General features: G+C 44.3%; 2 protein-coding genes across 6 annotated transcripts; both read left to right on the top strand.

Annotated features, from left to right (window-relative positions):
* The first annotated feature begins 12 nt into the window (after positions 1-12).
* cfl1 (cofilin 1) lies at positions 13-8,349 on the top strand. The gene is made up of 4 exons (XM_058060491.2): positions 13-172; positions 6,243-6,553; positions 6,698-6,774; positions 7,392-8,349. Exons 1-4 carry the CDS (start codon positions 170-172, stop codon positions 7,502-7,504), a joined length of 504 nt encoding a protein of 167 aa, XP_057916474.2. The 5' UTR covers positions 13-169; the 3' UTR covers positions 7,505-8,349.
* A 574-nt stretch (positions 8,350-8,923) lies between these two features.
* mbnl3 (muscleblind-like splicing regulator 3) lies at positions 8,924-25,433 on the top strand. Of its 5 annotated transcripts, none has more exons than XM_078788450.1 (7): positions 8,924-8,939; positions 10,014-10,135; positions 20,663-20,827; positions 21,589-21,792; positions 21,890-22,129; positions 22,532-22,703; positions 25,259-25,433. In XM_078788450.1, the coding sequence occupies exons 3-7, from the start codon at positions 20,774-20,776 to the stop codon at positions 25,399-25,401; spliced, it is 813 nt and encodes a 270-aa protein (XP_078644576.1). In that variant the 5' UTR covers positions 8,924-8,939; positions 10,014-10,135; positions 20,663-20,773; the 3' UTR covers positions 25,402-25,433. The 5 variants fall into 5 exon arrangements, with proteins under 5 accessions (XP_078644576.1, XP_057904948.2, XP_057904957.2 ...); XM_058048965.2 differs by lacking the exons at positions 8,924-8,939; positions 10,014-10,135 and adding exons at positions 15,095-15,310; positions 24,647-24,741 and having other exon boundaries at positions 25,262-25,424; XM_058048974.2 differs by lacking the exons at positions 8,924-8,939; positions 10,014-10,135 and adding exons at positions 15,095-15,310; positions 24,647-24,741 and having other exon boundaries at positions 25,259-25,403.
* Positions 25,434-25,532: the final 99 nt, after the last annotated feature.

Below are 25,532 nucleotides of genomic sequence, written 5' to 3'. Positions count from 1 at the left end.
GCGCTCCCACTCGTGCACGCTCCTCGTACACTGCACAGTAGGCGCGTGCACATGACACGCGCGTTCGCGTGACGTATCCACAGAGCGGGTGAGAGAGAGAGCAAAGTATTCATCATCAGTGTGCCCATTCAATTTGTGTCCAGACGCTGACCAACTCACAGCTACAACAATGGTATGTCCTTTTGTACTGCATTCAACGGGCTTTTTTAGTCAACAAAACGTCGGTTAACATCTTTTTTGGCATATTTCTGTTTCAACGTGTCCCCCTTTTTTCAACATAATAGCCGTCTATAGTGCCCATACATAGAACAGCCCGTGTTAGCTAGTCCTCCATCTCCACTTCTTCCAACACAACCTGTTTTATAAATGCCGTTTTTCATTCATTATATGTTCCGTTATAATTAGAGATTTTTAAAAAATAATAATCGACGTCCAGTTCGAACACGGCCTGAACGACTGGCGCCATTTCGTTCATTTTCGCTATTCGCCCACATACAACGGCGGCTTTTATGTGCGTCTTTGTTAAAAAAAATGACTTGGAAAAAAAAAATGTTCGCTCCGTTGTCATGACTATGCTTCCTTATCCGTCTCCAAGCGTCGTGTTTCCGTTATTTCCCCCCGCATACCTCGCCGTTGTTCGCACTTAAATAAGAGTGTCGGCTGGCAGGTGCAGCGTCCGCCTCGGGGCTACGTAGCTAACGGTATTGTTAGCCTAGCTTAGCCTAGCTTAGCCTAGCTTAACCAGCTAGCTTGCCGACACAGAAAATGACATCCATTATGGCTGTGCGTTAGCTGTGATTTTTTTTCTACTCTTCTTTGTCTCCGTTTGACGCTATTTCACACCTTCACCTCGGAAATCACTTTTTTTTCGCAAAATGTTTATATTGGTACAAATTTAGCAGAATTATGACTGTGGGTGTTTTGTACCAACAAATGCTTGTAATGATACTTATTGCCTTATATAGGAAGCTAACGGACACATGTGCTGCATTCACGGCCCCACCCTGAATTTGGTGCATCTTCTTACCCAGTGATAACAAAGGCACCTTTTTTCGGTGTAGTCACCCGGTCTCCACTTGTCATGTGAGGTTTTTGCCACGTATTTTGGGTCAGGTCTAACATGAACCGAGTTATTAACGTTATGTAACCCCCCCCCCTCCCCGGTGAGGCAGGAGTTCCATCCGCTAGTGGAGGAAAAGCTAACGGGGCCGCCGTGTCCGGATCCTCGGTGCATGGCTGCTGCCTGCTGCATCTTCTTCTTTTGTTGCGCATCTCATTTGTGGCCCTGCCTGCCTTTTTTTTTTTGCACGTCACGGCAAGAGCAGAGAGGAATTACGCTGCACTCTCTGCATCATAAAGCTGCACTGGGAATTTTTAGGATGCAGCACATAATATTATTTAAATCACTTCTAGGGGCTTTAAGGTGTCTTTTTAGATCTGGTATGGATCTATTCCTTGGAATTCAAATGTGAGGCTGTAAAAAGTGCATCTGGGGTTTGAACCTTGTCTCCATGCAAGGAGGTAAGAGATTAGATAAGATTAGAATGGAAATCAAGGCATGGCGGCTGGATTGCAGCTGCCGGAAAACAAAAACGGCCTTGTGTGGTGGTGGTGGTTGGGTAATTACTTTTCTTCATAGATGGTCAAACACATTTACAAGGTCAGTTAACGTGTGGCTTCAGAGTTGTTTCCGTGTAATAAAAGCGCACTTCATTTGCTAACAGCAACAGTTAGCCACTTAGAGCTAACCCTCTGAGACCTCTCCTCCGTCTTTAATAATAGATTAATAGGGCCTGACAGGAAATTGATCAAAACATGGAACTGTATCTCTGCGTGATATTTTTAGGAAATCAATATGTGGATTAAAGTTACAGTATGGAACTCAATGTACTAAATTACGCTGTATATTCTGTACGTGACAAGATTTCTTGTTCCCTTCTAAAAAAAAAGACCCTGCCATGTGATAATTAATAAATCATGTATTGATGATTAATTACTAAATGAAAACAAACTTTCCCACCTGGGAAAAAAACTGGTGGATGCAAACGTTCACACGAAGTCATTGCTCTTTAATAAGGCAGCATTTCAAGAAATGCTGCAAATGTGGAAGATTACATATTAAAGGAAAAAATGAATATATTATATTAATATTATTTATTATAATATTAGTGGTTTAATTGGTCTCAAAACATGTTGACCCTCATATTGTTCAGTGTCAATTTGCGGGAAATTAAATAAAGTTAAATAAAGGTTAAATAAAGTTATAGTTTTCTTCAATGTAACGTTACAATCTCGTTTCGTTCTTGTCTTTTGAGTTGGATATCTCGTGACGTCGCTTGTCTATAGCTACATAGCTAACTATATATTCCTAATTCTTTCCGAAAAGTCGGACAAAAACACAAACGTATGAAAACCCTGGCAATTTTTTCCCACGGGAAATAATATAAATTCATACATCCATCCATTTTCTATACCGCTTATCCCCATTTGGGTCGCAGGGGGTACACTGGAGCCTATCCCAGCTGTCTTCGGGGCGAGAGGCGGGGTCCCCCCTGGACTGGTGGCCAGCCAATCACAGGGCACATATAGACAAACAACCATTCACACTCACATTCATACCAATGGACATAATATTAATTTTCTAGAACCGATGGAACGTTGTGTTGATGCGGACTTCTCGTACATTCTGGTGAGATCTGATTCAGTTGCATTTATTTTTATCATCTTTCTTTGGCCCCATGGCGGGTTCTTTCTCCATTTAGCCGTATGGTAATATACAGTGCAGGCTGAAGCAGTGAAGTTGTGACTATTAAGTCTGAAATACTCTGTTATTACAAATGTTTGTTTTCTTTATTAGCAGCGGAATTAATAGTATCAGCTTGTGAAACACAGAAAGGGAAACTTTGCTTCTTCCTGCTGCTTTTCAGACACGCTGAAGGGTGCAAAGGTGGCGTTAATGGAGGGCGTTTTGACAAGTATAATCTGAAGGCATGCAAACGGGTTGGAGACGTGGCGGACGTGGTTGCATGCTGGTTAATGATTACACACGCCGGTACCGCATGGTTCATCCCCACCTCACGCCCAAAGCAAACATGGCGTCACGGCAATGTCGGGAGACCTTTTCTTGTCCTTCCTGCCCCGTTTCCTTTTTCTTTGTCCATTTTCTTTACCCTCCCCCATTGACACATTGACGTTTCTCTCCCACTCTGCTCTCTCTCTCTCTATACCCCCCCCCCCGCCCGCCCGCCCCCTCATGAGATTGCATTTGGCTGTGATGAATTGGCTTAAAGAAAGTCAGCAGACAGCCCCGCAGAGTGGGCGACCTGATGGAGCAGATGTGACCTGTCGGTGACACGACAGTAGCGCCATTGTGGCGTGTGCGTGAACCCTGCACAGCGCCGCGCGGTCACCAGCGGCGAGCAACAACCAGAAGCACGGCTGCAACAATTAGGACGCGTGCACGAGCGGGCGCAGCACGCGGAGCCGTGGAAGACATGTAAACATGTACGGGTTCAAGCGGGGATGCATTCCGACCGCCACCTTCGCCTTCCTCTGCTTTGCACTAAGTATTTATTTCATGTGCAGGGCGGCTGCCCCTCCCTGCAGACTCACTCACTTTTTTTCCCACAGTCCTACTGTGGAAACGTCACATGCAGTCAGATGGGATTTCACTTCAACTCCTGTCATGGCCGCCTTTTTTACATTTCAACTGTTGTGGTTTACCACAGCACACAGCGTTACTTGAAGTCATCCACCCCAGGACACAGCGTTACTTGGAAGTCAGGACAGCGTTACTTGAAGCCATGCCTTACTTGAAGCCAGGACACAGTGATACTTGAAGTCAGGATACAGTGTTACTTGAAGCCATGCGTTACTTGAAGCCAGGATACAGCGTTACTTGAAGTCAGGACACAGCGTTACTTGAAGCCATCCACTCCAGCACACAGCGTTACTTGAAGCCAGGACACAGCGTTACTTGAAGCCCTGCGTTACTTGAAGTCAGGACACAGTGTTACTTGAAGTCATCCACCCCAGGACACAGCGTTACTTGAAGTCATCCACCCCAGGACACAGTGTTACTTGAAGTCAGGACACAGCGTTACTTGAAGTCATCCACCCCAGGACACAGTGTTACTTGAAGTCATCCACCCCAGGACACAGCGTTACTTGAAGTCATCCACCCCAGGACACAGTGTTACTTGAAGTCAGGACACAGCGTTACTTGAAGTCATCCACCCCAGGACACAGTGTTACTTGAAGTCATCCACTCCAGCACACAGCGTTACTTGAAGTCAGGACACAGCGTTACTTGAAGTCATCCACCCCAGGACACAGCGTTACTTGAAGTCATCCACCCCAGGACACAGCGTTACTTGAAGTCATCCACCCCAGGACACAGCGTTACTTGGAAGTCAGGACAGCGTTACTTGAAGCCATGCCTTACTTGAAGCCAGGACACAGTGATACTTGAAGTCAGGATACAGTGTTACTTGAAGCCATGCGTTACTTGAAGCCAGGATACAGCGTTACTTGAAGTCAGGACACAGCGTTACTTGAAGCCATCCACTCCAGCACACAGCGTTACTTGAAGCCATGCCTTACTTGAAGCCAGGATACAGCGTTACTTGAAGTCAGGACACAGCGTTACTTGAAGCCATCCACTCCAGCACACAGCGTTACTTGAAGCCAGGACACAGCGTTACTTGAAGCCCTGCGTTACTTGAAGTCAGGACACAGCGTTACTTGAAGTCATCCACCCCAGGACACAGCGTTACTTGAAGTCATCCACCCCAGGACACAGTGTTACTTGAAGTCAGGACACAGCGTTACTTGAAGTCATCCACCCCAGGACACAGTGTTACTTGAAGTCATCCACTCCAGCACACAGCGTTACTTGAAGTCAGGACACAGCGTTACTTGAAGTCATCCACCCCAGGACACAGCGTTACTTGAAGTCATCCACCCCAGGACACAGCGTTACTTGAAGTCATCCACCCCAGGACACAGCGTTACTTGAAGTCATCCACCCCAGGACACAGCGTTACTTGAAGTCAGGACACAGCGTTACTTGAAGCCACGCGTTACGTGAAGCCATGATCCAGCGCGGCCAAGCGCTGGTCTCGGCCACACCTCAGCACTTTCATCCTGATTTATCACTGACCTCCTGACCTGTGATAGTCACATGCCATCCTCTCTGGGGTGGGGGTGGAGATGGGGGTGGGGGAGGGGTTGCTGGGAGCATTGCAGTTGTTTGCATGCTAGCCAGAAACGGATAGCGCTGCAGGTATCTATGACTATTGATCCACGGAGAGAGGAACCCTGGAAGTGCAACCTAATCCGTGACGCTGTTTGACTTCCAAGATGTTCATTTCAAAAGGAGAGGCTGACTGTTATTATGGAAAATTATATTTTTACGTATTTGGCCTAAATTCAACCCTTTCAAGTGTAAAAGTTTCTAAATGAAGTAAAATACAAATACAGCGTAATGCACTAAATGCTGATGTAGTATACCACACTGGCCACCAGGGGTCGCCAGTAACACATGCATCAGACCAGATGGCCATTATTTTTTTATTGCTGCTTTGAATGATCTCAGAATTTATTCTACTATTTATATACTATTCTACATTTATTACAAGCACGGGTCTTACTTATTTCTTACATGTCTTATTTTCTCTGATTATATCCACTATATTGTGTAAAGGTGAATGTAGGGGTGTTATTTCTTCTCTGGGGGGCTCCAATAATGGATGTGTAATCACCTTTACACTCATATTAGCCAATATAATAGACATTATAAATGAAAATAAGACATAGAAAACTTGTTTACCACCTTCAAAATAATTTTTTTAACATTAGAGCCCTCTAGACATGACATAGCACCCCTACAGTCACCTTTACACTCATATTAGCCAATATAATAGACATTAAAAGTGAAAAGAAGACAAAGAAAACTTATTTACCACCTTCAAAGTTGTTTTTAAACATTATTAGAGCTTTCTAGACAGGAAATAACACCCCTATAGTCACCTATATGATACTTGCTGCAGTGGCTGTCGTCTCCTTCAATGTAAGATTGAATGTTGAATTTCCGATGTTCAGACTAGTATTTTAGAAGGTAATTTGACCTAGACGGTGGAGGACTTGGACGGTGGAGAAACAATCTAAAGCAAAATGGTGGCCAGGGAGGAGCATAGTTGAGCATCGTCGTGAATGAAGGTCTCCCCCCCGTGTGCCGGCAGGCCTCCGGTGTGAAGGTGACGGACGAGGTGATTGCCGTGTTCAACGACATGAAGGTGCGCAAGGTTCAGGCCAACGAGGAGGAGAAGAGGATGAGGAAGAAGGCCATCCTCTTCTGCCTGAGCCAAGACCGCAGGAACATCGTGCTGGACGACGGCAAAGAGATCCTGCTGGGCGAAGTGGGAACCACCGTGAAGGACCCCTACCAGCACTTTGTCAAGATGCTGCCCGCCGACGACTGCCGCTACGCCCTGTACGACGCCACCTACGAGACCAAAGAGACCAAGAAGGAGGAGCTGGTCTTCATCTTCTGGTGAGGGACTTTGTTGCACCTCATCTCCACTCTTGGTTTTTCATACTTTGTACTCTTTGTGTACTGAAAGTACACGAGTCAAATACATGTCTGCCATCTTTTCTCATAAAACATAATCGCTGATGATGCACCCCCTTTTTCCAGGGCTCCAGAATGCGCCCCCCTGAAGAGCAAGATGATCTACGCCAGCTCTAAAGATGCTATCAAGAGAAAATTTGAAGGTGGGAAGCTTTATTCAAATTAGCCCAGGCTGCACGGTGGTCTAGTGGTTAGCGCGCAGACCTCACAGCTAAGAGACCCGAGTTCAATTCCACCCTGGGACATCTCTGTGTGGAGTTTTCTCCGGTTTCCTCCCACATTCCAAAAACATGCTAGGTTAATTAGCGACTCCAAATTGTCCACAGGTACGAATGTGAGTGTGAATGGTTGTTTGTCTATATGTGCCATGTGATTGGCTGGCCACCAGTCCAGGGTGGACCCCGCCTCTTGTCCAAAGACAGCTGGGATAGGCTCCAGCACCCCCACGAACATGAGGATAAGCGAAGCGATGAATGAATGAGTAAAATGATCCCCTTCCTCAAAACCTACTTGGTGGCCATTTTCACACTAAGATGCAGGTGGGCTGCCCCCTAGTGGCGGGTGGGAAGTATAGCTGTCTCGCTGCTGGCTGTTTGTCACGTGATGCTGGAGGATCTCTATTGGACAACAAGCTGCAACGCTCTAATCCGTAGCCTTTTTTTTCAAATGTTGCCGAATTTATCGCTATGATGTCATAATTCCCTCATATCTGCCCCATAATAATAACCCCCCCCCCTTCTCCGACCCCCCCGTTTCACAGGTATCAAGCACGAGTGGCAGGTGAACGGTTTGGAAGACCTGAAAGACCGGCACACCCTGGCAGAAAAGCTCGGCGGCAATTCAGTAGTCAGCCTGGAGGGATGCCCTATATAAATATTGCCCCCCCTCCAAACCCCCCACCCCCTACCACCTCACCCTGTTCCCCTCTGGCTTCATCGGGGGCCCGTCAGACACATCTGTGGGGTTTAGCTGTTCATTCCAGTGTGGTTTAAGGGAGAAGGGGCGACTTAAGATATCAGAACCAGCACCATTTGTGGGACTCTCGGGGGAGGGATACTGCGGGGGCGGGTACGGGAGGGGGTGCGGTGACAGTTGAATAAGTGAATCACAATTCCAAAACAAATACAGACTGTCATTCCAAGTTAAGAGAATATGAACAAACACACACACAAGATAAAAATGAAGGATGATGACATGACAAAACACGGGTGTTTTTTTTTTGTTTTGTTTTGTTTTGTTTTTGCCATTTTCCATGTGAACACTCGCAAAGACGGAGACGGGCATGGACAAATTTTTAGTTTTCCAAACATTCTAGTGAAGTTGTGTAACTTGTAGTTGAAGCCAGTCTAGTGGAAACTAATTCATTCTTCATTGCACAAGACGTATCAAACATTCTCTTGGGAAAACGTGGTTTAATATATAATATATTCTTTTTTTCAACATGCAAAAATTCCAAAACTTGACTTGTTCTTTTCTTTTTATTTTTTCCTTTTCTCGTTCAGACAAGAAAGGCATTTGATGTTATCACACACATTCCTCTTTACCTTTTCAAACCAGGATCTCCTCATTTCAATAAATAAACAACATTGTCGGCGTTCTGAAGGTCTTGACTGAGAGTGATGTGTAAATGAAGGACAAGGGGTCAGAGTTCAGACTGAATATTGAATGGTGGATGTTTTGTATCGTCTCCTATCTAATAAAAAGCACTAAACTACTGACTTGTTTTGCTATTCTCTTTTTTTCCGGACGTGTGAAAATGTACTTATTCAATATCTCCTGTCTGCACGTGACGTTATAATCAAACAATAGTCAATGGACATGCGCAGTAAAGCGTAAACAACATCACGTGATACGGCTTCCTTAATTTTTTTTTCTTCCACTTGTTAGAATAACTCCGTATTGCCATTTTTTCCTTCGTCCAGTCTCGAAATTTAGTTTGAATCAAAAACAAAAGTGCCGATTGCTGGCCTCCATTTTTAAAACTGAAGAACGTCTCGAGCTGCGTGTTACGTCACATCTGAGCATGCGCAGAAAGAAATTATCCGGGATAAATTTAAACAGGAAAAGATCAAATTAAATCTTGCTAATATTTTATAATTAAACTAGGGACATGTTTTATATAGATATATATATATTATTTTTTAAATAACAACTAGATTTGTGAATAAAGTATCGAAGTGTTTAGATTCTGTTCCACAGATGGCGGTAAAGCACACCGGAAGCTGCTTGCCAACCGCCAATAAACAACAGAAGAAGAAAAACACCACGAAGAAGAAGAACCCACCCTGACAACTTTCTGTTTGAGCGGGTATAAAATACCTCAATCGGATTAGGGAAAAGAATATTGGCACTTTTAACAATAAAAAAAGCTAAATCAGTAAAATACTAAAATTACAATAAATGACCAATTATTAAGAACTAGTATAAGAATTAAAACTTTATTCACAATTGGCACATTCTTCCGTAAATGATCGGTCATCATTTCAACAGACACGTTACCTCAAGTATCGATATTTTAATTTGAGAATTATAGCACACGAAGAGTTGGTATCCGAAGTATCGATATTTCAGTATCGATCCTCACATCATGAGTAGGCCAAACATGGAATTAGCAACATGCTAGCTAGCAGCTACGCCTGTGCATGCTAGCAGCCGCAGGTGGAACGTTTATGACAAAATTACCCAATCCTCCCACCGAAACATAGGAATATGGAACTAAACGACGTTTATTGGATCAAAAAAATATATAAGGTTGTATATCTGTTTAAATTTCATCGATTTTTAAGGCAATATGACGTTGTTTTGTGTTTTGTTTTTTTTCTGACAAGATTATCCACGTATTGTTTTCATTTGCGTTTCTGTTTTTGATAGTTTTTAGACTTAGTCTTATCTCAGCATCAGAAATGATACAAATAATAACAATTTGCGTTCTTGAATACATCCCTGTATATGTCCTTTTTACACACTATTTCCGGGCTGCTAAAAGAGCTCGCTAGCTAGCTAGCTAGCTAGCACATTTTTTATTAAATATTTATTTTATTACAAATTTCACTTACAAAGCAGTATAAAACAATATAAGCAGAATTACAGTCCGGGAATTATTTTATTTTTTAAAACGCCATTTTTAAAAATGGGGGCACCTGTGATGCCTTCAGGGCAGTCGTGACTTTCAACGCCAGGATCCGAACTGACGTTTCGTGGCCAAATCCGCTCTCTCACTTTTTCAACTCCTCCCTCGACACTCCCCCCTCCCTTTTTCAGGTCTGTTCGTCTGCCTTGCTATCATTCATTGCTACGCACGAAAAAATATATAACTGTAATCCATTTTGCAACAACCAGACATTGATTGTTTGCTTATTTTTGTTGCTTGCCGTCACAACAGTCGCTTTTCCCGGACTGGCTTGAAGGCGTGCCCGCTGTAAACAACCATGGCTGCGGACGACATTGCACCGAGTCTTCGTGGAAAAGAGTACCTTCACCCACGTTGATTTGTAATCTGATAAGGTAGGATATTGTTGTTGTTGTTTTGTTAAAGACATGCGTGTCTTTGTTTGTTGCTTTATTATTATGGAAGTGTCATGGATGTGTGTTACTACGGGGGTTATGGTGTTGTTTCTGCAGTCATAACTGATACCGGAAGGGACAATCCGTGTCAAATCTTGACTTTAGATCCATTCCAGCCATGCAGATAATGCAGAAGAACACCTAGATATTGCTTCCTGGTTGCATGCTCTTATGTCCGGATGCATTCATCCAGCCTTGTGTCCTTGTGTCCTTGGTTCCTTGGGTCCCAACACCCAAGCCACCATGGCACTTAGTGTTGCCACAACTTGCCTACACATTCACACATTCCCAAAGGAAGTGTTGTGGTGCTCTTGGCTCATTGAACTATAAAACCAGTCACGACAAGTTCATGCTTCCCCCCCCTAGGCTGTGGACTCTGCACCAGTTTATCGAGTTTTTTTTTTCTTGACTGAATATCAACTGAGCTGATCAGACAACCACGCAAAAACACATCCACCTTTTATTAATCAAATACACATTTATGGCCCGGAACGTTGATGATGATGAACAATGCTGCCAACTGTTGAATGGCGAACCTACGCCAAAGATGAGCAATGCGCAAAATTGGCAACTGTCACTACATGCAGGAATATTTCCAACGAGAGGAAATGAAGAAAATGGTGGAAAATACGAGGCGTGCACCAAATAAGGGAGTTATGATGTCACAGCGATAAATCAATAAAATAGCTCAGATAAACCATCATTTAAAAAAAATGCTCCAGTATAATTTTCATGCATCATGCCAAAATGTTGTGTTGCTGCTGGATGTTCATCGTATTCTAGTCATACTGTAAGTTTGTTTTCTTTTCCAAAAGAGGAAGGTTTAAGCCAACAATAGATTAAGCGAGTACTGCTTACCGTATAATAATAATAGTAGTATATAATAATATATAATAATAATAGTAATGTTGCAGGTCTAACAGGTCTATTATTAGTGTCCGGAACTGTTTACATTTGACCAACTATACTCCTTCCTACATGCCACTAGTATTATTGTTCATAATTATTTTCCACATTGTTGGGTTTTTGAAAACCGTACAGTTTGCAGTTTGCTTGCTAACAGAAAATTAGCAAGAATTATACAGCTAGCTTTCACGGTTTAGCCTCATACCCGGAAGTGACATCATCGGGGCGACACCTCTCAGGTAAAGCAGAGTAAACAAAGTCTTCTGGAGGTAGATGGTGGACTTGGTTTGGTATAATTTTCATCCATCATGCCAAAATGTTGTGTTGCTGCTGGATGTTCATCGAATCCCAGTCATACTGTAAGTTTGTTTTTTTTCCAAAAGAAGAAAGTTTAGGACAACAATGGAGAAAGCGAGTACTGCTTACCGTGGGGGGGGGCGGCGGCGGTAGCTGTGACAATGATGAACTATAACAAAAATCTTAAAAACCAAAACAATAATTGGGTAATTTACATTTACCATTTTGTGTGTCTTGAATACGACCAATCGTCATCTCAATGTCTTTAGGCCACGTTTCTCCTTCCTCCCTCCTACTATGATGTCGTCGCTTCCCGAAATGAGACTGAACAGCCAGAGCTAGCGCATCATGGCTGCCGCCATCAACTATAAATTTTACTTTTGCTTTAAAAAATTGAACAATAAGTCTTCATACTTTGTTCCTTTTGCGTGAGGTGTGTACTTGATTGAATGAGACCGGGTACTGAGAGGATTACTAATACTTAACCTAATTACTTTGTTCCCTCCCTCCCAGAATGATGATTATTTATGATTTGTAGATCATTTGTCATGTGCTTTTTAATCAATCACCTGGTCGTTGATGGTGTCCCTCCCAATCCTTGCCGCAGACAAGCTCCTCATGCTAGCAGCAGCTAGCTTTGCACACTACGCTAGTTTTGTCCAGATTTAACTCTTACTGCCAAAGTACAATGTGATGCATTTAAGTACGTATGCAGAAATGCAGAAAATCTACACTTGAATGCAAGTTAAGTTACGTGGTGTCTTTGAACGCAACCCTTCATGGCTCACAAGACGGTTAAAGTTTGATTCAAATGATAATAGTGTTAGCTGGTTAGCTAGTGTAAGCTAACGTTAAAAGAAATTAGTGTTAGGTATTTGTATACATTTGTATACATGTGTGCTATCTTTTAGCTTGATATAATAGGTGTCAGCATACTAGCATTTTATGCTACTTTCATGGGTAAGTAAACGCTTACCAGTGTCATATGCAAGATGTTAGCATGTTAGTAATGCTAGCATGCTAAAGTTAGCCTAGTAGTATTTCAGGGTCGCTAGGCCTGGCTCCCTTAGCAACATACACGCCATGCTAACATGAGCATACTAGCATTTTTTGTGATCTTGAATATATCCTGACGTGCTATCATGCTAGTTGTTAGCATGCTAAGGTTATAGTCAGTTAGCCTAGTAGTATTTTCAGCCATGTTTGTAGGTAGACACTATTATTGTAGGCATCAACATGCTAATGTTAACATGTTGCTATTGTGTTAGCATGTTAGTATTGCTAGCATGCTAATGTTAGCCTAGTAGTATTTTCAGCCATGTTTGTCGGCAGACACTATGATTGTAGGCATCAGCATGCTAATGTTAACATGTTGCTATTGTGTTAGCATGTTGGTATTGCTAGCATGCTAAAGTTAGCCTCGTAGTATTTTCAGCCATGCTTGTAGGTAGACACTATTATTGTAGGCATCAGCATGCTAATGTTAACATGTTGCTATTGTGTTAGCATGTTGTTATTGCTAGCATGCTAAAGTTAGCCTAGTAGTATTTTCAGCCATGTTTGTAGGTAGACATTATTATTGTAGGCATCAACATGCTAATGTTAACATGTTGCTATTATGTTAGCATGTTAGTATTGCTAGCATGCTAAAGTTAGCCTAGTAGTATTTTTGTTTGTAGGTAGACACTATTAATGTAGGCGTCAGCAAGAAGCCAATGTTAACATGTTGCTATTGCCAGCATGCTAACATGAGCATACTAGCATTTTTTGTGATCTTGAATATATGTTGATGCGCTATCATGCTAGGTGTTAGCATGCTAACGTTAGTCAGTTAGCCCGGTAGTATTTTCACTTGGATTCAGCTTTGACTTTGAGTCCCCACTGGGCGTGTCTCATTGAAGCCCACGGTCTGCAGTGGCATCACTTAACATGGCACGACAGCGCCGTGTGGGGGGGAGGGGGGTCGGGTTTCGCAGGATGCAGAAGGTCATCGGCGAGAGCACAGCGTAAGGTCATTTTGGGGCGGCGACGTTGTTGTCCAAGAAGCAGTCGGGCGCCTTCCACTCCAGCGGGTGCGGTGACGGTGTCATGTGACCCCGGAGGGTCTCTTATAGTAAAGTTTTTTTTTGGGGGGGGGGTTTGCTACGTCGGACTAGGCTTTGTTCTTGTGTTTGGAGGGTGGATGTTCAAATTCAATTTCCTTCTCCCTCCCCCCCGTTATACCTCCTTCTCCGCCTCCACTGCGGTGTTCTCCTTCTGGGTTGTCTTATCTGCATGCTCTCTCTCACACACACACACACACACACACACACACACATTGCCTCACACTCCCCCCCCCCCCGCAGCTTCCTCGTCTGTGTCTGCCACCATCAGACAGCGACTGATGATATCTAGGCCCCTCCCCTCCTATTGTTTATACACACGACCCACCACCCCCCCATTTCAACATTTTTAGACACCCCAATGATGTCACATGTCTTTCCACGTCACACCCCCCCCCCCCTGCACCCGCTTCCTGGGGTCCTCGTATCCACTTTGAAAAGCAGCATGTGCCTCGGCCATGACTGTGCTTTTGCCCGTGGGGGGAGAGAAGGAAAAAAAAAAAAAAAACCTGGCAAGGACATAGTCTGCGGAGGGGGAGGAGCTGCTGTGGGACACCGCCGCATCCATTGGCCGCACGCTGGCTGCTTCCGGCCCGCACCGGCGCGCCCGATTGGCTGGTAGCTTCCCACATCATAGTCGGCTGCAGCGGCTTCTCGTTTTTTTTTGGTTTTTTTTCCATCCCTTTTTTTCCCGTCCTCTTCCACGTTTTTTTTTAGTTGCGTGGTCGTTGTTAATCATCGCTGTGGCCGTTTCAAGGACGCCGTGATTCACGTCGACTTGGTCTGCTCCAGGAAGTTGACGTGACGTCTCTGTCAATACTCCTCCCTCTCTCTCTCTCTCTCTCTCTCTCTCGTTCTCTCACTTAATCAAGACATATCTTCCCCCTTTTTCACCCTCCCTATTTGTTTCTCCTTCCTGCCTCGTGGTCCTCATCGTGGTCCTCATCACCGCCGCCGCCCGCCTCCAGCGTCACCACGCAGGACACCAACGCCGCTTTTTCCTCATCAAAATGTCTCAAGGATTGTGTGTTTTTTCTGCTTCCTCCATCAGGCGCCAGGCACCGCGGCACAAGGGCACGCAGAGGATGATGAGGGAGGAGTAAACAGCAGCGAGGGAGGAAGTGGAACTCCAAAGTGCCTACCGCGAGGAGGAGTCATCTACCACTTTTTTTTTTTTTTTAATTGCTGCCATAGAAGGAGGAGGACAACGACACCGGGAGCCTGCTAGCTACATCTTAAGAAGATAACCGCCGAGTCCTCCAACTTCTCAATTTCAAGGACGCCGACCCGCTCCATCATCTCGATACTCAGAAGTCATTAGTCTCCGGGTAGACCCGCCTCGGCAGACTTCCACCATGTTGACGTGAACGTGAGAACGGCGAAGGGTCGCTAGGCCTGGCTCCCTTAGCAACACACCCGCCATGCTTGCTCTCTTTGCTTTCATTGGTGGCTTTTTATGTGGACCCAGCCGACCTCTAACGTTGAACCCTGCTATCTCAGCTCGGTAGAACGTCAGCTGACGCTTTTCCCAGGAGGAGCCAAACACGGAACACGGAAATCTTTTTTTTTTTTTTTTTAAATCCACGCATCACCTTTGCCGACAGTTTCCCGTCCACTCCTGTCGTGTTCCTCCGTGATGGCCGTCAGCATGAGCATGGGGCGGGACACCAAATGGTTGACCCTGGAGGTATGTCGGGAGTTCCAAAGAGGCGCCTGCTCGCGGTCGGACGCCGACTGCAAGTTCGCCCACCCGTCCCGCAGCTGCCATGTGGATAACGGAAGAGTCATCGCCTGCTTCGACTCGCTCAAGGTAACGACGACGCTCGGGTTGGTCGACTATATTTGTACCGTCATCCGAGTGACGACGGCGCCGGTTGCGGCATGGTTACCGGATGCTGCTCATTCGAAAACCAGCGTTTTGAATCGTAACTTTATTGATCCCTTGGGCGTGTGCCCTCAGAGAAACGAAACTAAGCATCATAATGCGTAATTATGCGTAATGCAAATCTCACCTGCTCAGTTAGCGTCTGAATAATTTATGCGTCTTTCCATCGCATAAGGGCGGTCCGCCCAAAAGAGAAGTCACACGTCGTACACAAACAAAGAATAGGAATGTGGGTGTTATATTATGTCCGCAGGGCTCTAATCGTGTTGAAAGCCGTATTTGGAAAGTCAAACGAAAATATATCAACATTGAATCCTACTTCACAGAAATTCACTTATCACAGTCGGGTCTGGAGGCAATTAACAGCCATAAACGAGGGACTTCTAATGACACAAAACATTCACATTCATTACCTTACATGACATTACCTTAACACTGCATGAAGTCGGCCATGGCGTGTTCTACACGATAGAGTGAAAAAAAGTGTTTTTTTGGCTTCTTACTTTGTCCTTCTTCTCCACACCGTTTGAAACCCTTTCTTAAATCTTGAATAAATACATTAGAAGCTATCTAGTTAGCTCGCTAGCATGCGATGCTAAAGGCCGTCTCAGTAATCATGGAGCCTGCGCATTACAGTTGAGCAATGTGGTGTAAGCAAACAATAACAGGAATATAAAGGTGACTATAGGGGTGTTATTTCTTGTACACAGAGCTCTAATACTAAAAAGTGTATTTATACTGCATTGACTTTGGTTGTTTTACATTGGATTGTCTTATCCTGCCAGGAGTGTGGCTTACCTTGTGTTTCTTAAACATTTTGTAGTAAGAAGCCGAAGATGTACCACTTCCACACATGATGGGAGGTGACGTTTTTTTTTTTTAACATTTAAACATCAAACTTTTAAACATTTTGTGGGGGTGACGGACAAAGTAAGAAGCCAAAGATGTACCACTTCCACACATGATGGGAGGTGACGTTTTTTTTTAACATTTAAACATCAAACTTTTAAACATTTTGTGGGGGTGACGGACAAAGTAAGAAGCCAAAGATGTACCACTTCCACACATGATGGGAGGTGAAGTTTTTTTTTTTTAACATTTGAACATCAAACCTTTAAACATTTTGTGGGTTTGACGGACAAAGTAAGAAGCCAAAGATGTACCACTTCCACACATGATGGGAGGTGAAGTTTTTTTTGTTTTCACCATCGTGTGGGACATGTCATGGCATGCAGTGTTACGGTAATGTACCGTAATTATTGTGACCAAAATGATCACGGGTATGATTATTATCACAGTATTGTTGATGTGCTAAAACTGTGTAAGAAATACTGATACACACACTGAAGTCAATTAACAAAGTTTTATTAAAAAAAAAACATAAATAACACACTCAATTCGCCATAATAGAGCATAATGGGTCCCTTTTAAGTGCTTCTTCGTCTTGGCGCTGATCGGCTGTAACGTTTTTGTATCCTTGTTAAAACATATCACTCCTGTCGGCATGTGTCCCTCACAGTTAGCTTCTTTTGCTTCTTATATTGGTTAGCACAGGCGGTTAGCGAGCAGCTCACATGGCTAGCTAGTGTGGTAGCCTTGAGCACAAGAAGAGAGATAGATTGACAGGGGTCTACAGCCAATCATGCAGGAGGAAATGGGCGGGGCAGACAGATGAGAGAATATAGACTAAAAACACTCAACTTCCCACAATGCAGTTCTCGTGAAAGGGCTTGCAACGGCGTTCACACGCTGTAGCCGCAGCGCCGTATTAGCTGCAGGATTCAATGATTTGCTGTCCCAATACTTTTGCCCATAGAGTGCATACACAATTCCGTTCCGTGGTATTATTTCCCACACGACCGCTTTCAGACGGTGTTCCTTTTCCAGCGCTGGTGTGGTCGGGCGGGTGGGTCGAGCTTCGCCGACAGCGCTGCGGCGGTTCTTCTGAGTCACTTTCGAAACTCGACCGCAATCCAAACACCGGCACAGTGGAAAAGTGGTTCTCTGCTGGACTTTGAATGAAGCATTGTGCTAAAAAAACGACAGTGGACTATTGTCGCCGTGACCGCACGTCGCTTTGCGAGACATTTCTCTTCCCGAAGCGTCTTTGTGTCTCCTTGTTTATTGAATTTATTATTGGGCCATTTTTCCGTGTTATGTCGTCCAGAGCAGCGGCGGGATGGGGATGGGGATGGGATGGGGAGGGGAGACTAGAGGGGGGCCTAGCAACAGCACAGGAGCGCCCACCCATTGGATAGTTTGATCTTCCCCGAGTGTCATGGCTGTTTTTAGCACCGAGCAACAGTCTGCCTCGGCCTGCTGCTTTGCTCAAAGGCCAGGATGGTGCATTTAAGGCCGCTTGGAACTGTTTGAATCCCCCCCATGTCATGTTGTTTGACAGTGACTGGCAGTTGAAGGTCGGCAGTATAAAACTATACGACAAAGATCAAAGCATCGGCCCCTCCCTCCTTTGTTGGTTTTATGGATTTATCTCCTAATGGACGTCCTTCCTCCTCCATCAAGCTCCTCCGTCTGGTCACTCTGAAGCCACCGCGTGGTTCTCGCCAAGTTCTCTTTACCTGACTAGGCTGCTTTCTTCGTCATCTCACATGACCGACAGCCAATGTGAGATGGTTGGTTTGACGTTTGAGTTCCATGAGCTTCAGGATGTTCTGGAGAACTTGGAAATGACTGTCTTAAAAATGACAGCGATGGATGGCGACCAGAGGCCTTGCTGATGCAGCTCAACGATCCCACCTTGTTGTGGCGTCTGGAGATGATGACCATCACGACCTGCCTGGAACGGGTGTCCGTTTTTGTGAATCCATCCCCAAATGTTCTTCGTTGGATTGAAATGACGGGAAGACGCAGGATGGTCCAAAAGAAGGAGGCCTTTGGAGATGTTTCTTCTCCGGCAGATGGAGTCTGATTGGAGCCCGGGATGGTCCCGTGTCTTGACGGACAGCCAATGCTGATCCTGACGTTTTAGTTCCATGAGCCTCAGGATGTTCTGGAGAAGTTAGAAATGACTGTCTCAACAATGCTCAACAATCCCACCTTGTTGCCATCTGGAGATGACCGCCATCACGACCTGGAGGCCATCCACTGTCTGGAACGGGTGTCCGTTTTTGTGAATCCATCCCCAAATGTTCTCCGTTGGACTGAGATCAAGATGAAGACGCAGGATGGTCCAAAAGAGTGACATCATTCCTCTGGAAGACTGACGAGGGCCTTCATCTCCACACAGCCGTTCAACACCCCTGCACGACTTGAAGCTCCATTGTTCCATTGATGATGATGATGGTGGAGAACATAGGAAGCCATCAGGAGCGTCCAGGGAGAAGAAGAACTTTCTTCCACCTTTCAATGTCCCATGTTTGGTGCTCTGCTGCTCATTCCAAACCTTGAAGGAGACCAGGTCTTTGGAGATGTTTCTTCTCCGGCAGATGGTTGTCTGATTGGGGTCCGGGATGGTCCCGTGTCTTGACGGACAGCCAATGCTGATCCTGACGTTTTAGTTCCATGAGCCTTCAGGATGTTCTGGAGAAGCTCAGAAGCACTTCAATGCTCTTTTGCTTTGCTTCCTTTTGAATGTTGAAGGTCTGCTCTGAAGATCCAACAAATGTCCTGAACATTCTTGACGTTTTTCACCTGGTCCTAATATTTTGAGGAACGTTTTAGCCTCCCTCGTCATTCCCGTGATACGTGAACTTCCTGAAAATGCCAACATCTGAGCTCACGGGACTTTTTTTCTTATGACAAACGTTTCTTCCTCACGTCCGTGTTGCACCGGCGCCATCTCGCTATCTTCGACACGTTAGCTGCGGTCTGAGTTAGCTTCCACGTTGGATCCTCTGCAGCTTTTCCAAGACGGAACACAGCAGCATCCATCATGTTCCGGGTGTGGCCGATGACAAAACCACGCAGATGTCATTTTTAACAACCCCTCTGCAGTGGCGGCGGCGGGGGGGGAGGCGGGGGAGGTTTAATGGCGGCTGCAGTTCCTCCCCCGCTGACCTGCAGTGCTCCTGCAGATGCTCCCTGCACACGATGAGCGAGTCGAGAAGTTGAGAAGGAAAATGAAGGATCCAAATCCGTGGATTGACTCTGGGATGCACGCAGTCGTCGTCTCAGTTGGGTCATGGTGATGATCAGCTGATCATATTGAATGATTGGCGGCTTAATGATCGGCTGTACACGGCGCTGAGATTGGACCATCTGCTTCCAGTCCAGCTTCACCTCTTCCCAGACGTGTTTATCCAACGTGCATGACGCTGTGGAGGAATCCTAATGTGGGACAAAATATATAAAACACTATTTAATCATAATGTATTTATTTTTAAATTATTATTAATTAATCATTGTATTATTTATTTGTTTAATTACTTTATCTTTTTAATTTATTACTATATTATTTTATTATTATTTTATTATTATTTTATTATTATTTTATTTATTTTATAATTTCTTAAAATATATATATATCCTTCAGATATCATTATTTATATTAATTTGTTTTTTTTTATCCTCACGAGGGTCACATGGGGTGCTGGAGCCTATCCCAGCTGTCTTCGGGACAAGAGGCGGGGTCCACCCTGGACTGGTGGCCAGCTAGCCAATCCCAGGGCACATATAGACAAACAACCATTCACACTCACATTCATACCTACGGACAATTTGGAGTGGCTAATTAACCTAGCATGTTTTTTTGGAATGTGGGAGGGAACCGGAGTACCCGGAAAAAAAACCCACGCATGCACGGGGAGAACATGCAAACTCCACACAGAGATGGCCGAGGTTGGACTTGAACCCTGGTCTTCTAGCTGCGAGGCGCTAACCACCTTACCGCCATGCATTATTTATTTGTTTAATTATTTTATATTGTTAATTTATTATTATATTTCATTACTATATTATTTTTATAATTTCTTAAAATATAAATATAACTATTTATATGTTTGTTATTATTATTTTATTATATTTATTTTTGCAATAATTTTACATGTAATTTTTAATTATTGCACACAAAAAATTGTACATTTAGCATCAGTTTAAAAGCCATTTTTTGTGTAATCAGGATTTTATTGCTAGTACAGTGTAAATTTAGCACACCGGCTGCTCGGAGCGTGTGCCCGAATACAGTGCACCTTGCTGGGGCCACAGCAGGTGGCTCCTTCCCCTCTAAGCTCCGGTTCTCCTGGTGGTCATGACGTGTGACAGTGATGTCATGATAAAAATAACGGCCGTGCGTCGCCTTTCCCGTCTTCTGTTCTTCAGGGCCGCTGCACACGAGAGAACTGCAAATACCTGCACCCGCCCCCGCACCTAAAAACCCAGCTGGAGATCAACGGCAGGAACAACCTGATCCAGCAGAAGGCGGCGGCAGCCATGTTGGCTCAACAGATGCAGTTCATGCTGCCCGGCACGCAGCTGCAGCCCATCGTGAGTAGCCGGTGATGCTCATCACGTTTTTTTTAAACATTTTACCGTTCGATCACCTCAAGATGGCGATAGCTGCGTGAGAAGGTTCATCCGGCAGCTTTATCCACCTCTGCATGCGCTTTAAAATGTTGTTTACATCGAACCCATCAGTGGTTTTATTACTGGCAGAGCAGCTCCTGCCATAAATAACAACCTCTTTCCACGGCACGTTCCAAAAATGTCATTTAGACTTTATCTCACAAAAAAGTTGTAATTTTATGAGAATTCTGTTGTAATATTGTGAGAATTTTAGTAGCATGAAGCTGAAATTTACGAGATTTTTTTTTAAGTCATAAGAGAAACAAACAACACAAAATAAAGTTGCAATTTTTGTTCAATTACGTGAGGAAAAAGCTATAATATTATGACAGATAAAATTAAAAATAAAATTAATAAAATAAAATATTTAAAAAAATTAAAATAAAAAAATAAATATAAAATTAAAGAACGTTGAAATAGTTAAAAACATCAAGTAAAATTAATAAAAAAAATATTTACAAAAATTAAAGTTAAAAAAATAAAATTAAAGAACATTGAAATAGTTGGGAAAAAACATCAAGTAAAATTTAAAATAAAATTTTAAATAAAAAATAATAATATATTAAAATATTTAAAAAAATTACAATTAAAAAAATGAAATATAAAATTAAAGAGTGTTGAAATAGTTGTGAAAAAACATCAAGTCGTTTATCTGATTTTCCGCCATTTTCCGAAACCCTCAGACAACATTCCCACTGACACCCTCCCTGGCAACGAGTCCCAGTATGGCGTTCAGTCCATACCTAAGCCACGTGGGCCCAGGCATGGGTTTGATGCCGGAGCTGCTGCCCAGCGCGCCCCTGCTGGTCCCTGGAAGCCCCACCGGCCTCGCCTCGGTGGGGAACGGCACGGCCACGCAGAAACACACGCGCACCGACAAGCTGGAGGTATGCGACAGGGTTTGTTTGCCTTTCTTTGTTGTTTTTTTTTTTTTCCCGTGCGGTGAAAGGTAAACGTTGCTCACCGCTCCCACTGGCTTGCCAGGTTTGTCGAGAATTCCAGCGTGGGAACTGCACGCGCGGAGAGAGCGACTGTCGCTATGCTCATCCCCTGGAGGCCGGAATGGTGGACTGCAACGAGAACTCGGTCATTGTTTGCATGGATTACATCAAGGGGCGCTGCAGCAGAGATAAGTGCAAGTACTTCCACCCCCCCACTCACCTGCAGGCCAGGATCAAGGCTGGGCAGCACCAGGCTGGACAAAACACCACATCCGCCTCCTTGGTGAGCACAATGGAACGCAACACAACAAAACTATTTTACCATTTTTATGTTGAAATTGACACAATATGGGCAGTTTTATCGATACGTGATACAGATGCTCTTAGGAGAAATGTCTCCTGGTTGATGTACGATAAAAGGCACACAAAAAACACCAATAATCCATGCAGACATTTTTTATTTGACCTCTGAGCTGGTGACGTCACATGAACTCATCTCGTACCCTGCAGGGCCCTCTTGTGGCGACAGACTGAAACAGCACTTTGTCAACATATCACACCATATATGTACACCCATCATCCAAATGTCGGGAAGTGGCAGGAATGTCACTGTTGGATCTCAAGGAGGTTCTAAGTGAAGTGTTGTGGTTAACCTTGCCATCATGTCTCCATCCGTGTGGTTCAGGGTCTGCCAACAGGAGGCGTGCAGTCGCTACCAAAGAGGCCCATGATGGAGAAGAGCAATGGCGCCGCCGCCAACGCCGCCGCCGCCACCACCGTCTTCAACCCCAACATGTTTCACTACCAGCAGGCCCTAGCTAGCATGCAGCTCCAGCAGCCGACCTTCATCCCCACTGGTGAGTCTTGTCTCCTACTTTGGAACCACTAAGCTTTTTGTTATTGCAACAATCCGATAGGATGTAATGGACGTCCAACATCCGCCTTTATTTCAAATTAAGTATTTGCTGGCATAAAAAATACAAGGCCGAAGAAGCAACGATTAAAAATACGCTAACATGAAAAATAGCTCAGATAACCAATCATTTTACAAAACGCTTCCAATTAAAACAGCCTAACTTCCTAACTTCCTCTGAGCTCCACTTGTGACGCTATCAGACATTTTTCATGTTCGTTGCGCCAAATTCTCCGTGATGAGTGAGCGCGTTAAATAGATTAAAAAGGTTAAAGTTCTTGTTTTTTAATGCACAAGATTGGACACACGCTAAATCCAGAAAATGATATGTAAATGTTACACTTAGGGGGGAGAAAGTTGGCTAATAAATTGACAATAAAAGCCACAAATACTGCGGATTGCAGAAAACAACAGATGGAATGATACAGCACTGTAAAATTAAAATTAAATAATTACAATTAAAAAAAAGGTTTTTAATATCCAAAAATTGTTACAACTATAATGATGAAAATGGTAATATTAATGCCGATTATAATAATGGTGATAATAATAACAATAATAATGCTAAAGATTATAACAATAATGATAATAACAATAATAATATTACAATGATAATAATAAGAGGGGAAAACAAGACTGTGGCATGAACATGATTATATCTTGCAAAAAGGGGTAGGTATTTATAAGCTTTTGGGCTTGTGATCAGATAGTTGAATACAAATGTAAATAATGGAAAGTTATATTTTGATTGATGTAAGAAATGCACTGTAATGTTTCATATATTTGCCCAAATAAAATGTAAAAAAAAAAAAAAGTAAAATTCATCAGCCATCAAAAATGCAAACACTGCGCTTGAAAAAAGAGCCAGAGACCTCCATGGCGTCACACAGCGTGTGCCCGAATACAGTGCACCTTGTTGGGCCACAGCAGGTGCCTCTTCCCCCTCTATACTCTGGTTCTCCTGGTAGTAATTCATGTGCGAGTAGTACCGCCGTGATATTTCATTAGTGCACATCAACAGGTACACTTAGTCGAATCCTAATTTCTTACAGTTCTACTTACCTCCAGGTGTGCACAAACTACACTTAAATTGAAATTAATAAGTAGATATTAAAAAGGTATTTGTTTGAAAAGATTATTGTGCCTGCACGTCAGGGCCTTGCCTCGCCAAACAATGACACCTAGTGGTGCATGTAGAGTACTACATCCACAATTAACCTGCTTATTCGCTTTGTATTTTGATTTTTTATGCCGGCAAATGCTTAATTTAAGCCACAATTAAGTAAAATTAACTTTAAAAAACTTCTAATTGGTTGTTACTCAGTGAAAAATGGCGATAGAGTAAGGGTGCGATGTTGGAACCGCCATGCAGCGCCACGGACCAGTGTACCGCTAAAGTGTGACACAGGCGTTACCCCCACTTAGCTGTTAGCTTGTGTGCAGGTTTGTGTTGTTTACTACGAGTAACACGGTCCGAGACCCGAGTTGTATCGCACAAGCGGTTGTGTTTGTTGATTGATCATCGGCCGTCTCCATGCTCATGTCCATTTGGAATACAATGGTCAGATACTGCAGTCTGATCGCATTGTATGCATGTACTGTATGTACTGTGTGTACTCTATGTACTACGTGTCTGGTTACACGCGGTGTTACTTTTAGCTTCAGCGTCCAATGAAAACACGCCTTTGTTTGTCTTCCCTTTGCTTTTTGCATGCGCCGTGACGCTCGTACAAAACCCATCCTGCCGATATGGCTTGACCTGTGCCGTTGCCATGGTAACCATAACAACATTCCTGTCCCTCCTCCTCCTCCTCCTCCTCCTTTTCCCCCGTCCCCTTCCCTGCATCCTCGTCCTCTTGTCTTTTGTCTGACCCGCCTGAATAAAAGTCCCCATGATGCACGGTGCCGCCACCGCCACCGTCGCGCCGGCCTCCACCGCAGTCACCAATGTTCCTTTTGCCGAATCCGCCGCCTCCGATCAGGTTTGCACTTTTTCAATTGAGCTCTGTAGACTTCTCCATTGTCATGTGAGCGTGTGTGTGGCGTCTTGTCCGTCCGTCACACATGTCAGCAGATGTGTGATGTGTGTCACAGCAGGTTAGCATATGTTAGCATGATTCAATTTGAGGTTGCGGACTGTACAAATGTTTACGTTAGCACTCGGTAAGGTCATCAAATCTTACAAAGCATCAGCATTGAGGTGAAACTTACAGTACAGTAGCCGAACTGTGCAGAAAATGGCAGAAAGTTAGATGGTGCGTTCAAGGGCCAAACAACATACACATGCAAAAACTTTGGAATTTTTAATAAAATAATGGCCCATATCTCGCCAAATATCAAATTTGGCGTAGTAATTTTCAAAAACAAGCCCCGTGCCCGAAAAATGGCCACCGTCGCCACACTTTGGACACCCCTGGTATGCACCGCATTATAGCACAGCATGACTATGATGATGATGATGGCCCGCATGAGACGTAAATCTCCTCCTCTGTCGTCCAGTAGAACCTTCTGAGCTTCTGACCCCCGATCCGGTGGAGCTGCAGTGCGTTCCCGTGGAAACCCACCTCTGCCCCGCCCCCAAACTGCTGATGGCGGCTCCGGTGGCGCTAAACCCAGTAAGCCTTTCCCGACACGCCAGTTAAGGTCCCCACGGAAAGGCCAGCGTGTCCGAACGTGAGCAGGGGGAGGGGGGTGAGGGGATTGGGTGGGGGGGGGGGGCTGCGTCGGAGAGCCACCATGTTTTTACAGCCATACATACCGACACCTTAAAAAG

The sequence above is a fragment of the Doryrhamphus excisus genome, linkage group LG23, assembly GCF_037039965.1.
Source record: "Doryrhamphus excisus strain RoL-2023G ecotype Guam linkage group LG23, RoL_Dexc_Guam_v1.1, whole genome shotgun sequence".
In the NCBI taxonomy this organism is placed as follows: domain Eukaryota; kingdom Metazoa; phylum Chordata; class Actinopteri; order Syngnathiformes; family Syngnathidae; genus Doryrhamphus; species Doryrhamphus excisus.
This window is presented reverse-complemented; position numbering and strand designations above follow the sequence as displayed.

Excerpts from the sequence above, each read along its gene's own strand:
- cfl1 (XM_058060491.2), top strand. Across the intron at positions 6,554-6,697 it reads GAGCTGGTCTTCATCTTCTG|GGCTCCAGAATGCGCCCCCC; the intron begins GTGAGGGACTTT and ends CCCTTTTTCCAG. Across the intron at positions 6,775-7,391 it reads TATCAAGAGAAAATTTGAAG|GTATCAAGCACGAGTGGCAG; the intron begins GTGGGAAGCTTT and ends CCCGTTTCACAG.
- mbnl3 (XM_078788448.1), top strand. The coding sequence starts at position 15,137 with ATGGCCGTCAGCATGAGCATGGGGCGGGACACCAAATGGTTGACCCTG. Across the intron at positions 20,828-21,588 it reads GCACGCAGCTGCAGCCCATC|ACAACATTCCCACTGACACC; the intron begins GTGAGTAGCCGG and ends CGAAACCCTCAG. Across the intron at positions 22,130-22,531 it reads ACACCACATCCGCCTCCTTG|GGTCTGCCAACAGGAGGCGT; the intron begins GTGAGCACAATG and ends CGTGTGGTTCAG.